General features: G+C 38.3%; 1 protein-coding gene across 15 annotated transcripts in view; it reads right to left on the bottom strand.

Moving 5' to 3' along the window:
• Window positions 1-13,406, bottom strand: part of nrxn2a (neurexin 2a) — a 372,119-nt gene that overhangs the window by 249,208 nt on the left and 109,505 nt on the right. For 9 of the 15 annotated variants that reach the window (XM_059526521.1, XM_059526520.1, XM_059526517.1 and 6 more), the window contains 2 exons: window positions 3,729-4,030; window positions 1,123-1,167 (listed from right to left, as the gene is read on the bottom strand). In XM_059526521.1, coding sequence (XP_059382504.1) covers window positions 1,123-1,167; window positions 3,729-4,030 — 347 coding nt within the window. The remainder of the gene's footprint in view (window positions 1-1,122; window positions 1,168-3,728; window positions 4,031-13,406) is intronic. The other 6 variants (XM_059526522.1, XM_059526518.1, XM_059526516.1 and 3 more) reach the window with 2 other exon arrangements.

Consider the following 13,406-nt stretch of genomic DNA (forward strand, 5'->3'; position numbering starts at 1 on the left):
TGATATGTACGAAATCCTATCTCACAGAGAAATTTTACATCACTTAAAGTCAAACTATTTTATTTTATTTTCAATAGTCATTGTCATAGAATATTTAATTTAGTAAGTTTAATAAATACTTTAAAAATGACTGATGTTGCTTGGTAACCATAAGCAACCCACAGTTAGACCATAACTTCAAGACATTTCAAAACAAAATCGCTCCCATTATAAACAACTTAGCTTCACACTGAAAACATCTGTCTGCAACAAAGTTTAGTTTTTTTTTTATTGCACAGGGCATATAATGTGCTATTAACAATAAAGTGAATGCAGTTGCATCTACAGATAAAAGCCTTCATTGCCCTTCTCTCCTTTTGTTCCTGATTAACTTGGCAGATATGAATACAATGTTTGAGAACATTGCATATTAAGGGACATTTCCAAGCAAAATCAGTATTATTAAATGCTACATCTTACAGTGCATCGAAATCTCTGTATGAGATGCTGCAACATTTAATAAAAGCCAACATCAAAGGGGGAGAATGAGGGGAAATGGAGTAGGTGGACAGAAATGCTGCACAAGAGCAGCAGTCAAATCTTTGTTTTTGATTGTTTCTTTCATCTGAGGAATTACGAAATGCTTTGCGAAAGAGCACCTTCTGCCCTTTTACATTGACTGACACTGGGTAGTTTATATTTTGGATTAACATGTAATTTAATGTAAATGCCAAGTTTGAGGATATGGTTTTGTAGCAATACATCAGGATTTACATTAAGCATAAAAATATGTTTTCCTGTCAGCCACAGTTTGGCCCAGACTAAAGTCAGCAGCTTACAGCATCATTTATGCCCACCGTAGAAACTCTCAGCCAAATAGGATGTGTTATTGATGTTAGAACTCATACAACAAAAATGCATTTTAATAAGAATATGGGTGAGGGGATAGTGAGTGCCTATAAAAAAAAAACAAAAAAAACAATGTGCATAAACTGCAAATGGCAAAAAAATGAACTTTTGCATGGCACCTGGGGATTGATGCCATTTTAAACATTTCTTTAGTCGTTTCTGCACAGTAAAAGCAAAAAAGAGATAAAAAGAAAGGGCCAAACCAAACTAGACAAATTAGAATGTGATATCTACCATATAATGCAGTTTGTTTACCGTAGGGAGTCCAACCCCTGCGCGCTTCAAAAAAAGGAAAAAAAAACAAGGAGGGAGAGTAAAATTACATACCATAAACTCCACAGATGCTTTAAAAGGATTGAAAATGACTTACTAGAAATTTGAAAGCAAATTTAACCATACCACGAAATGATACTTAATTTCTCCGCCCTCCATTAGAATATATCTTCCCAGGAAAAATGAGGAAAAATTGTTCAAATCTGTTAGTTTATACCTAATTTCTTTGGACACTTGTCAACGGCAAACAGGTGGCTCACATTCCATGGAGGTTTTCATGTTAGTATTTGAAGGGGTAAAGGCAGAAGAAAAACAATGACAAATCCATTTAGAGGCTTTAGTGTTAGTAAAAGAGACAAAAAGAGAGAGAATTCAACTAATCTGTCAAACAAGATGGTTCAGGGAGGGTTTTGAAGGAGGGATCTTGCAGAGGCAGCGGCGTTAGAATAAAGAATGACAGCAGCAGTAGCGACTAACTCGTTATTCAAGGTAAATGAATGACAAAAGCAAAAATGTCAATACCCGTTATGCACTCATTTTTGCCTGCTCGGCGTTGCCAAGCCCTGTACTTCCATAATTTGTCTTGGCAGAACAGCTCGTTCATTAACAGATGCAAGGTGCGCTCTGCTCTGTAAGCAACACTTGAGCTAAAGGTTACGGCAGTCAAATGAAGAAATAATCAGCGGCGGCAGAAGCGAGCAGGCATAGTGTGTTTCTGTACGATGCACCCTATCATATAATCATAGTTCAGCATTAACAGATTGAAAACAATCAGGATAATGGCACTGAAAAAAAAAACAGCCTCGACTATGAACGCTGCTTTTTGAAGGCTGTGATAGAGGGACCTCTTTTCTCTTAGGTTAAATGATAAATAGTAAACATTCCCCCTTCTCCACAAGATGGAAATCTTGCTGAATGCAGACAGATTATTTTGCCGGCGTAATTGAAGCATATTCACCGTCGTGGATTTAATCACAGGCAAAACAGAGCGGTGCAGTCTGGACTTGAATGGAGTCGCCAAATCAAAACACTCCTCTTCATCAGGGACTCGCACACACACACACACACACACACACACATCCGTACTGGTTAGTAGCAACTGAAAGGTAATTAACACTGCCCTCTATGTCTGGAAGAGCCTGTGGCTTAATGGTACTTCAATCTTGCAGTAAAGAAGATTCCTGAAAGCCCTCCAAGAGTCCAACAACAGAAATATTTTGTGCAGTGCTTAAAATGTAAATCTATTTTGCTATCAGAGTTACATATTACCTTGTTAAGTCTCTGACGGCTAGTACTGTTAGCTGGACAAGCTCCAAAACAACTGCCTGGGCCACTGAAACAGTTCATCTCGAGGTAAATTCCATTAAGAAGTGAGCTCTTTATTTTGAATCTGAATTTTATCTGGAGATTTTTTTAGTTTTTTTCCATAGTCTTGTGGATTTTTGCAGAAACCAAGCTCTGGGACCAACAAAAGTTCATGATTCATCTTTTGGTCATCAAGATCTTTACAAATAAACATTTTTTTACAAACTATTGAAGCTTAAATACAATCATCGGAAGTACAAAGCTAAGCATATTCCTCGTGATTATAACATCACCAACACAAATTGCTGTCAACTCTTTCAATTTCTCTTTAAAATCTACAAATTGTAACGTTTGAGTAAGAATAGTTTGCAGGGGCACAAGTATTAACACAACATGGCTGTAAAAGTGATCTAGTAAACAAATTATCTTTCCTATTCGACGTAATGATGTTTAATGTCCCTTCTTAACTTCTTTTGTAGCCCTATTTGGTAATTTGTTAGCAAATGAGCAAGACATCGTATTACTGATCATAGAATAAAATAAAAAAAATATTATGAGCTTGTGTTAAACCACATACCTTATTTCAGGCATTTAATCAATCACCCAACATTCACTGACTTCAGGAACCAGAAGTTAAAAATAAATAAATAAATGAACAAAATACATTTATTTACAGTTTTTAGGACCCATTTCTGCAAAATCTGTAAATATATAAATGACACATCCTGTTGGGTTTAAAAAATAAATCACTTCCATTAAGTTCCCTTTGCTAAAAGCCTAATTAAGGGGTCCTTCCTGAAGTAAATTTGGCTGCTCACTTTAAAATGACCCCTTCCCACATTGTGCAAACTTGCAGTCTAAGATTCACTTTTTATTACAACCAATATACTCTTGGTATCGCAGGATTTAAAGCTAAAATCATATGTGAAATAACAATTATTTCAGAAGAAACATTTTATAGCTAAATGAAAGGTTCACATTGAATTGAAACTGCTGTAGTGATTTTTTCACAATAGCACACTTCAAATTATTTGAATTACCTGTCGTGAGCATCCCATTTGTGAACATCAAAATACAATCTCATTGCAACCTCCATTTGTTAGCCAAAGAGTTTTATTACTTTTGTTCAGAAATCGCTAAAAGCAGTTTCAACAGTTAATACTGCAATTATGCATTTATACATTTACTTTATCTAATAACACAAGTTGACCAAAGTATAGTCATCAAAAATGTTTAAAACGATGCGCAAAGGTGAACGTTACCTGACGTAGGTTGCGGGACACGCGGACCGCGTGCCATGCATTATCGTTGAACTTGCCATCGGATGGCTCCACCAGAGCCTCGAAGGCACCGGAGCCCAGGTTGATGACCAGGCACACAGCCCCACTTTTCAGAGACAGGTTGACATAGTCTGCAGATTTGCCGGTGTGGAGCAGGAGGCCGTTTCGCTGCAGTGTCCGGAAGGACAGGGTGATTTCATCTGTGCTGCTCTGGATAGGCTTTTGGGACAGGTCGTAGCTGAAGAACTCATTACCCTTGAACGTGGCCACTGACTCCACTTGGCCTTGTTGAAGGGAGAAAGAAAAAGGCAAGGGAAGGTCGTTAGAGCTGGGATGGATTTGGACCAAGGGTATGAGAACTGACTCCTCTTTATTATCTGTGTTTTATAGACTCGCACAGAACCAATCAAACATTTAAGGATGAACAAGTGGAAACAAAGATTTAATGAAATGGCAATGCATGTGAAATACTCATACCGGGTTTTACAACCCAGAAATGTTCAGGCAGGCAGGACTTGAGCCTTGATGTGATTTCTGCTAATAAGGGTTTTAAGGCCACTGGCTCAAATGAAGCATAAATGAACCAGAAATTAACAGTACAAGACAGCTGCAAGCATGAATCATTGTACATGTCTTTGACATGAGAAAATCTCACTGGATTACCACGTTTCCTTATTCACGCTTCCCGTAGACATGAACCGCAGAGGTGAGTGAAGTCACACATGTAAATGAGCTTAATCTCCCCCAGCGCCATTCGCATCAGCTAATCGTGAAGGTCATTTATGCATGTAAAGCTTGCCCTCCTGAAATTAAACTGCGATTGTGCAATTAAACGAGCTGAAAACGGGCTGTCAGGAATAATCTGAAATAAAACAGCTGCACTTTTAAATAACGGTTTGATTTGTGAACGCCACTGCAAGATGTGAAAGCTTTGATGAACGAGGTAGAGTTACAAAATACAGTCATTAAGAAAGTAGGTGACTGAGGAGGCTGCTTGTCAAAATATCTCATCTTCATTATTTAAGGTCATTAAAAATCAGCACTTTCACAGACAGCTCGTTAGTTTTGCACTTATTTTCTGGCCTTATGTCTAGCCCCCACCACCTGTTAATCTTTTGGGATGTGCATGTGCATTACTACAGATTTTCAAACTCGATTATTCAGTGGGTTGCTTGTGTGAAGTAAAGGGAAGCCCTGTATAATTAGCCTAGTTTTGGGTTAGTCTGACCCCAATTGGACATGATTCTTAAGGCAGAGTGTTAACATAAGATTTGTTCAAAACATCTAGACAGCACAGCGGAAAGTGTTGAAGTCTCAGGCAGTTTGAATATAGTCAACAAAACTACTGTTTAATCATGGTGGTAATTAAATGACAGTCATTTAAATATACTGTGGAAGAAAATGACCAGAAAAAAATAAGACTGCAAGATATTAACAATCACAAATAAATTTGTTCATATCAAATATTCCAAATCATAGTTTATCAAAGACTGATCAGCTTCAGCTGAAGCTAAACAGTGGATGGACATCAGTAAACTAAAACCCTGCAGGTTCATTTTTTTTTATTTGCGTAATACAAAAACGCAACTTTTTCTTAGAATTGCGTGATATAAACTCACACTTGCGAGAAAAAACAAACTTCTTTATATGAGGGCATGAATCATTTATTTTTATTTGCGTAATACAAAAACGCAACTTTTTCTTAGAATTGCGTGATATAAACTCACAACTGCGAGAAAAAACAAACTTCTTTATATTTTAACAATTCTGAGAAAGAGTTGCGAGATGTAAACTCATAATTCTTTTTTTTCTTCTCAGAATCGCGAGTTTATATCTCACAATTGGGACCTTACTCAGAATTGAGATATAAACTCACAATTATACGAAAAATAAACTTCTCGCAATTCTGCCTTTATACCACTATTCAGACTTTATAACTTGCAATTGTTAGTTTACAGCACACAATTCTGAGAAGAAAAAGTTTGAATGGAGAGATGTAAACTCGCAATTATCAATAAAAAAAAATCAGATGTGTGAGATAAAAAGTCACAGTTATCTTTTTTTTTTATTTGTTATTTTTTAAATTAAAAAACAATAATAATATAAAAAATTACTGACGCCAAACATTTTAATGATCTTGTAAATGCAATTTTAAATCTAGCATCTGCACAAAAAGAAACAAAGTTTACGACAATGTTATTTATTTCGACTAAACCCACATGGTAACTTAGTAAAATGTACTAAAATTAATAAATATGACTTGACAAAATAATAACTAAATTAAAGATATAGTACCACTAGCATAGCATAGAACACTAACTTAACTTACACCATACACAACCACACCAATTCCTATGGCTTTCAATCAGGCATTACAAACAGCCTCCTGGGATTCTAGATGTACTCAATTCAAGAGGCAGACCAAATTGTTTATGACACCGGATGAAGTCATTTTTCATCTAATTGATACATGTCTACAAAATCTATCAAGTTTCTGCCAACATATCTCAGACAATCTTGTTTTACAGCACCGGAACAGCAATATTCGTCCTTCAGATATGCATACATAACCTGCTCAGCTGCTAAAAATAGTATGAAATATTCCATTCCAGGTTTAACCAGCAGAGCATAGCATTAATTTGAAGACTTGTGATATTTCATCAAGCACGAAGGCTCAGACCATCAGTTAGGAAAGAAACGATTGGGCACGAATCAACCAACCAGACATCTTCACCAAGGAAATTTGACCTTGCAAAATTACAGTGGCAGAATCTTATCATAGTGCCACTTGGTTCAGTGGAGAATAAACAGCCAGAGCGTGTTCCACAACAAGCAGACCTACCACGTAGAGTGGAACTCTTTAAGAGATGACAGAAACCAAGCCCCTGCTGAGCCATGTGTGCTTAAGATTTTTTTTTTTTCACTGACTACAGGGTGACGCAAAGAGAATATGACCCACAAAACACAGGGCTATGACTAAGTATAAGGTAATGTTTCTAACAATAAACTGACGTGACATGATGGGACTCGACAATATCAGAGAAGCTTTAAACTTTTCAAAAGTGCAATCTGAAAGTGCCTTAGATGTTACAGCTGCAGCAGCAAATGTACTCCGATAGTAACAAGCTTCTGACAAATGAATTGTGACTCAAATATATTCGCAGACAGAAAGCTTGGTTTGCATTAAAGGTGCCGTGTCTAATATTTTTTTTATGGAATATAAAATACCCATAGTCAGATTTGTTCTGATTCACCAATCAAATGCCCGTCGATCTTTTTGCATGTTTACAGGGAAGCCCAACTGTATATGGGCAGCAGGAAGCTGATAGCGTGACAGAAGTGGATCATTCAAGTTAAAGCAGCAAATTCAGGTTCATAAGCAGTTGATAGCTGTTTGTTTTTCATGCAGGAATTATATTTTGATACTACTGTTTTTAACAACTTCGACATGCTGAATACAACTGTATCTTTGTAGAGTGAGGAATAGAATAGAATAGGTCCCACTTTATATCAGGTGGCCTTAACTACAATGTACTCACATCAAAAGATAAGTACAATGTACTTATTGTGTTCATATTGTATTGTGAAACACTTTTGCTGCTATTGGGGTGGGTTACAGGTAAGGTTAGGGACAGGTTTGGTGGTAAGGGTAGGTTTAACCCTATAAGGCCCACTGTTGTAACAGTACAATGTCAGTTTAGTTCCAAAAAAATAAACCTTACTTGTTTTTTAACCTTTAAGATTACATTTACAAAACTAGTAGGTCCTATTGTTCAGTCCTGCAATTTTGTTGGGTGGTATATTTTGTAAATAGATCTGTTAACCTGTATAATGCCTAATATATATATATATATATATATATATATATATATATATATATATATATATATATATATATATATATATATATATATATGTATATATATATATATATATATATATATATATATATATAAAAAAATTTTTTTTTCTTTTTTTTGTGATCAGTACAATGTGTAGATCACACTGACATTGGGCTAGAGTGGTAGCAAAATTTGCCTGTACACCTTACACATTACACAAATTAACTGTACTTCTAATTTGCCAGCAACATACTTTTAGACCATTTTTGTCAGTGACAAAATACAATATTGATTTGTAATGTCTTATTTGTTACAATTTTTAGTTTTATTGCAAATTAAACGAATATTACATTAAATAATAAGGTCAAATTGAATAAAAAAATAAATGATTTCTTTGAGAATTGAAAATCATTTGTCATGCAATATTTAAAACTAAATTTTAAAATATACTTAACTGATACTGTTTGGGCTTAACTTGTTTGCTCAAAGGTATGCTTGATGCATGAGGGCCAGGTGAAAATGTTCTGGAATGTGGGGGTTATACGTGATATTATCATGATAAGTAGAGCACAATAAGCTATCAGACTGTATTGTTTGAAATCTGTAGAATATGTGAATTCTGTGAAATGTGTGATTTCTGCAAAATTGGTGAATTCTTTAAAATGTTTAAGTATGATTGGGTTTGACTTGCTTCAAGATTATTTAGTCTTGAAAATAAAAAGGTTTATTTCCATTTCAGAAAGCTACTAGACAGGTAAGGTCATAATTATTTTTTTTAGTGTATATTAGGGGTTGTAAAAAAATTGAACCGTGCGGTTCTCCACACATGGTTCGGCACACACTGGGACCAGTGCGCGCGATCGACTTGAGTCGCTTTCATGGGCGCGAGCCCTGTGTGAAGGGCTGTGCTTATATGTGGAGATGGGCACTGAGCAGTGGGCATCGTCACTACATTCATAACACCATCGGCCGTGGCCGGGACACCAGAAAATAAAAATTTTTCCGGAAATATCTGGGTTTTTTTTTTTTTTTTTTTTAGGCACAAGTGGGCCACCATACAGGCTTGGGCATTGCAAAAGACACAGAAACAGTCACAATTCCTGGAACTGAAACAGCGGCGCGCTTAGGTGAGAGTTCGGCTGCGGCGACTCGTACAACGGCGCTTTCCTAGGATGGCTTCGGGGCTCCCGGCCTCACCGTAATCCTCTGCCGCGGTCCCCGCGGCACGGGGCGACGGCCGGTAGAGCGAGAACGGGGGTCTCGAGCTGCGTTGCTGAAGCTGTTGTGATAACGGCTTTTGTGTGCAGGCAAGCGGGCAACTGTGCAGGCTTGCGCGTTGCAGAAAATGCTGAGACAGTCACAATTCCTGGAACTGAAACAGCGGCGCGCTTGGGTGAGAGCTCGGCCACAGCGGAACTCGTACACCGGCGCTTCGATGAAGCAGCCATCGTGTGCAGTGCAGACGCAGCGTCACACAGCAGGCTTTAGATGGCAACACCGCTTTTGCCGCCGTCCAGCAGAGGGCGGAAAAAGGTGCGTCGCTATCGCCTGTTCCACCGGCGGAAGTGACTGGTAGTTCCTGTTTTTAGCATCATCCAGTGTGGAGAATGCTAGTGAGACAGACGAACGAGTTCGCGCTGAATATGGAGCGTTCCAAGCCTTTGCCACCTCTTCGTGAAGCTCAGGAAGAAATGAGGCGGGCTTTGAGAAGTACGCTCATCCGAGAGGAAACTACCATCCAGCCGGGAACGAGAGGGGGGGGCGCTGGTGCAGACTACTCGAGGCCGAGACTCGTCGCGGCCAGCGTGAGCACTCGCATCGGCTCCTTCTCGATGTCAGCTCGTTTGCTGGGCTTCTGAGCAGAAGTTGCGAAATCCTCGGAGCTCGCCCAGCCCTCACTGCCCGAAGCTAGCAGAGGCTCAGAGAAAAAGCCAAGCGAGTCCTCAGAGTCACCGTGGCAACAGCTCGCAGTGAGGGCATCTGCCTTCAGCGAGCGCGAGCGCTGCATGATCTTCACCCAGGCAGGAGACACAGATGACGTACCGGTCTCCCTCGCTGAGTGGGGCTCTGACGAGCCGCAGGAAGGCATCTTAAAAAAGACGCAAGCTCTTTTACGAGTGTGTGTCGCAGGGCGAACACACACACACGCATAAAAAACAGCTGGATATAACAGAATTGAAAGGATATAGGCACCGGACAGCGCAGCAGGAATGGCAGTGGAAGGCGACGAAAGCCAGCAGCTTCAGAATGGCTCGTCCCGCTGATATGCTTCTCAGACGGCGCTTGCTTCCTCCGTGATCCAGCGATGCGTGAGCTTCGCTGAAGAGATGAAAAATCAGGTGAGTCAGCCTTTTCGAGCTCCTTTTATAGGGTTGGGCCACACCCGTTTCGGCGGGAAGTGGCGTGATGGGCTCAAACGTCCTAATTGGTCTGATATTGCATCAGCCTGCGCTCGATAGGCTGTGCACTTGCTGCAGAGCAGCCAATGAGCGAGCGAGCCGTCTCGCCTATGGCTGTGTACTGCTGCAAATGCGCTTTACAAAAATTCAAAATTAAGGATAATTTTTTGCTTCAGTATTTCGTGAAAAGAGACTTTTCCCGTAGCATCTTAGCTAAGACGCAGTACGAGAGAACTCTCGTAAGAGAACAAGTGATTTTAAGCCAATTAAAGGCAATCAGCAGCAAAAGAAAACTCGTTCCGCTGTATGCGCGTGCTGTCTGAGATGTCTGAGTTTCTGAATGCTGTCAGAGAGGCAATCGCACGTGAAGACAGTGCTCATAGTACACAGGAGTATTGAACAGAATTTTTGCTGCTTTATAGGCCTTGAATGGTTAAATACACAAACGTATACGTATGTTACAAAATGCCCGTCTTTGCAAGTATCCTCGTAAACATGCTCGTTTAGGTATTAAGTGAAAGAGAACAGCTGAGAAAGAAAACACATATCTAACATTATTTTTGATCATTATAATAGAACAACAGAACAGAACAGATTAGAATAGAATATATATATATATTTTATATATGGAACCTCAAAAATGCATGCAACACATTTAACATTCATAATGTGATGCATTTAACAGCATACTGTGACTTCATTTCATCAGAAAATTGGTTGGTAGGAGGAGAAATCAAGTTATAAATATTATAGTTCGGACATTGTACTATTGGTCAATAATAGAAGTTCTTGATATCAGAGAATGTGATTACATTTTGATGAAACATTATGAATATAAACTTTTTTTTTTAAATTCAGTGAGAATCGTGTTATGAAAGTTCATAGGATCAAATTTGATTCCATGCTGTCTTTTAGTAGTCAAATAAGAAATGTATTTATTTATTTGTTGATTGTACAAACAAGTACATGTACAGTACATGACCCAAAAGGGTGAGTGACAGTTTTGTCAACTGGCCTGAAACTCTTTCGCACTGGCGCTGGGCCATCTGGCCATCTTTACTGTTGAGCCTAATAGTCCAAAAATGATCTTAAATGCAGGTTTAGCATTAATTTGACAGGTTACGTGTCTGCTAGTTCTGAATAATGGCTATTTACATTCACCGTGGTCAGCATTTGAGTAAATGGGAAAATTTCCCCTAAAAGCGCTGAATAAACACACTCTACTGTTACAACATTAATGACACTCTCCTTCAGGCCAAGCCAGAGGAAAACTGAGCAAAACAGCCACTGGAATCACCCCTTTACACAGAGCCTGTAAAGCCAGCTTTAGTTATGTGCAGATATGTGGTGTTGCTGATGAGATGTCTAAATCTTCATGTCCAGCCTCCGATCTCAAACTTCAAAAGAGATGAGAGAAATAAACAGTGTTCACCCCAGACCTTCAGAGCGCTGTCAGGATGCTCTCTGTGTAGGCTAGAGCAGAATAGCCTGATTTATTTACTTAAGACTCCTTTGTGTCTTTGATATGACAGGACTGGAGCAATCAGTTCTTTAGGCGTCAAGACTTACTGTCATTACACACTAATGTCCATGTCTCAGATATGAAAACACTAACGCTAAATGAGAGGGGGTGTGAAATCAACAGCGACAGACTGGGAGAAGGAAAAGAAAGGCAACGAGGTTATGAGCTGGAGAGAAAGACAGAGAGGGAGGACATGACATGGATTGCGGGGACTTAATGATCAAACTAGGGGTGGGAGGGAAAGAAATCCATTCACAGAGTCGTTCTCAAGCGATTCTGGCTCACAAACAATTCAGAATCGGAGTGATAAAAGAATTATTAATTCTTTTTATTGAAAAAGGATTTGAAGGACAAAACATTACAGATACAGAGTGCAATTTAAAGTGCAGTGCAGCAAAAATGGCATTGAGGGCATTAGTGATTGAGGATGGAGTCAGGCTAAATCTGACAAAAACTATGTTTTATCTATTGGTAACAAGCATTGGAATCATGACCAACAGCAATTTTGGTTCCAGTTCTGCAAAATGATTTATAGTATGCTGTATAGTATTTGAACTCTTTCTCTGCCATAAAAAAAAAAAAAAAATTGCCATAATTTATTTAAAATCCATTTATTTCATACTAAGTACACATCAAATCCATTAACATATTTATTGAAGTATCACATAAGACTTTAAAGTTTATTTGGAGTATTTATTGCACAATGCATATTTCTAAATATTATTCCTAAAATGTGTTTTAATTTTACTGTTATTAAGGACTGTATGATCTCTGTATAATATACCTCAGCTCTCACAATTAAAGCACAAAGTTAGTTGTCCCAATTTAGCAGACTTTAAGTACAAATGCAGGGTATTTTTTATTAAGCACATAAATATGTATTGTACATGGATTTGTAGTATACTTAGCACAAAATAAATGTATTTCAAATACATTTTTGTACTTTTTTTTTCATGGAGGAAGTTGCTCACAGACTAACACGATCACCAACATTCGGCCGCATATGAATCAAAACAGCCATTACAGTGAGAAATATTGATGCTGTGCAAGATTTGGAGGTTTGATGGATTCACACTTCAACAAAAATGCTATTTTCTTTTGGTTCAAAATATTATTTCTTTGATGGAACTTGCCAACATTCAAATGTTGATAAAAAAAAAAACAGTATACAGTATAAAAACCATTACGCCTATGGGATGTCCCCACTTTTCACAAAAACAAACATAATTCTATTCTTTTTATTCACAAAAGAAAAAAAAAAGAAGAACTCAGGAATTAAACTACACTAAATAAAAATATAATCAACTTGGAGTCAAATGGCTTTATTTTATAACACCCAAAACCCAATCAAAGTCTACAGCTGTGAGACTCGAAGTCACAATTTAAATGTATTTTAGAATCATTACTGAAAACGGATTGTGACTCCCTCAAAATCTCATCGTGAGGTATGATTCCCATCAAACATTACAATCCAAACTCTTTTTCCCACAGAAAACGCACGTTTATGAAAAAAAAGTGGCAGTATTTGCAGAACTTGGATTGTGCCAAATTATTACAGGGTATTGAACAAAATAAAGCAAGTGAAAAGAAAATTGAAGCAATTGAAAACAATAATGATAAAGCCCCTGTAAATAAGCAGGCGGGCGATGGGAGAGAAGACACAGGCCACACTGTAAAGACCGACTGAATGCTGCACAGTGGGAAATAATGGCAATCCAAATGTAATCTTGAGAGTGTTATTATTCCAGCAAACTGTGTCCTCTCACGAGGATGCAGCATCTGAGGCTCTCATCACAACCGCTCCCTCTGCCTGGCTGAGCTCAAAGTGCGGATCTGAAGCAGACATGTCCAATTAAAGACACACACACGCTCCAACCTCACTGCTTCTGAAGAGACA

Source organism: Carassius carassius, chromosome 36, assembly GCF_963082965.1.
Source record: "Carassius carassius chromosome 36, fCarCar2.1, whole genome shotgun sequence".
Taxonomy (NCBI): domain Eukaryota; kingdom Metazoa; phylum Chordata; class Actinopteri; order Cypriniformes; family Cyprinidae; genus Carassius; species Carassius carassius.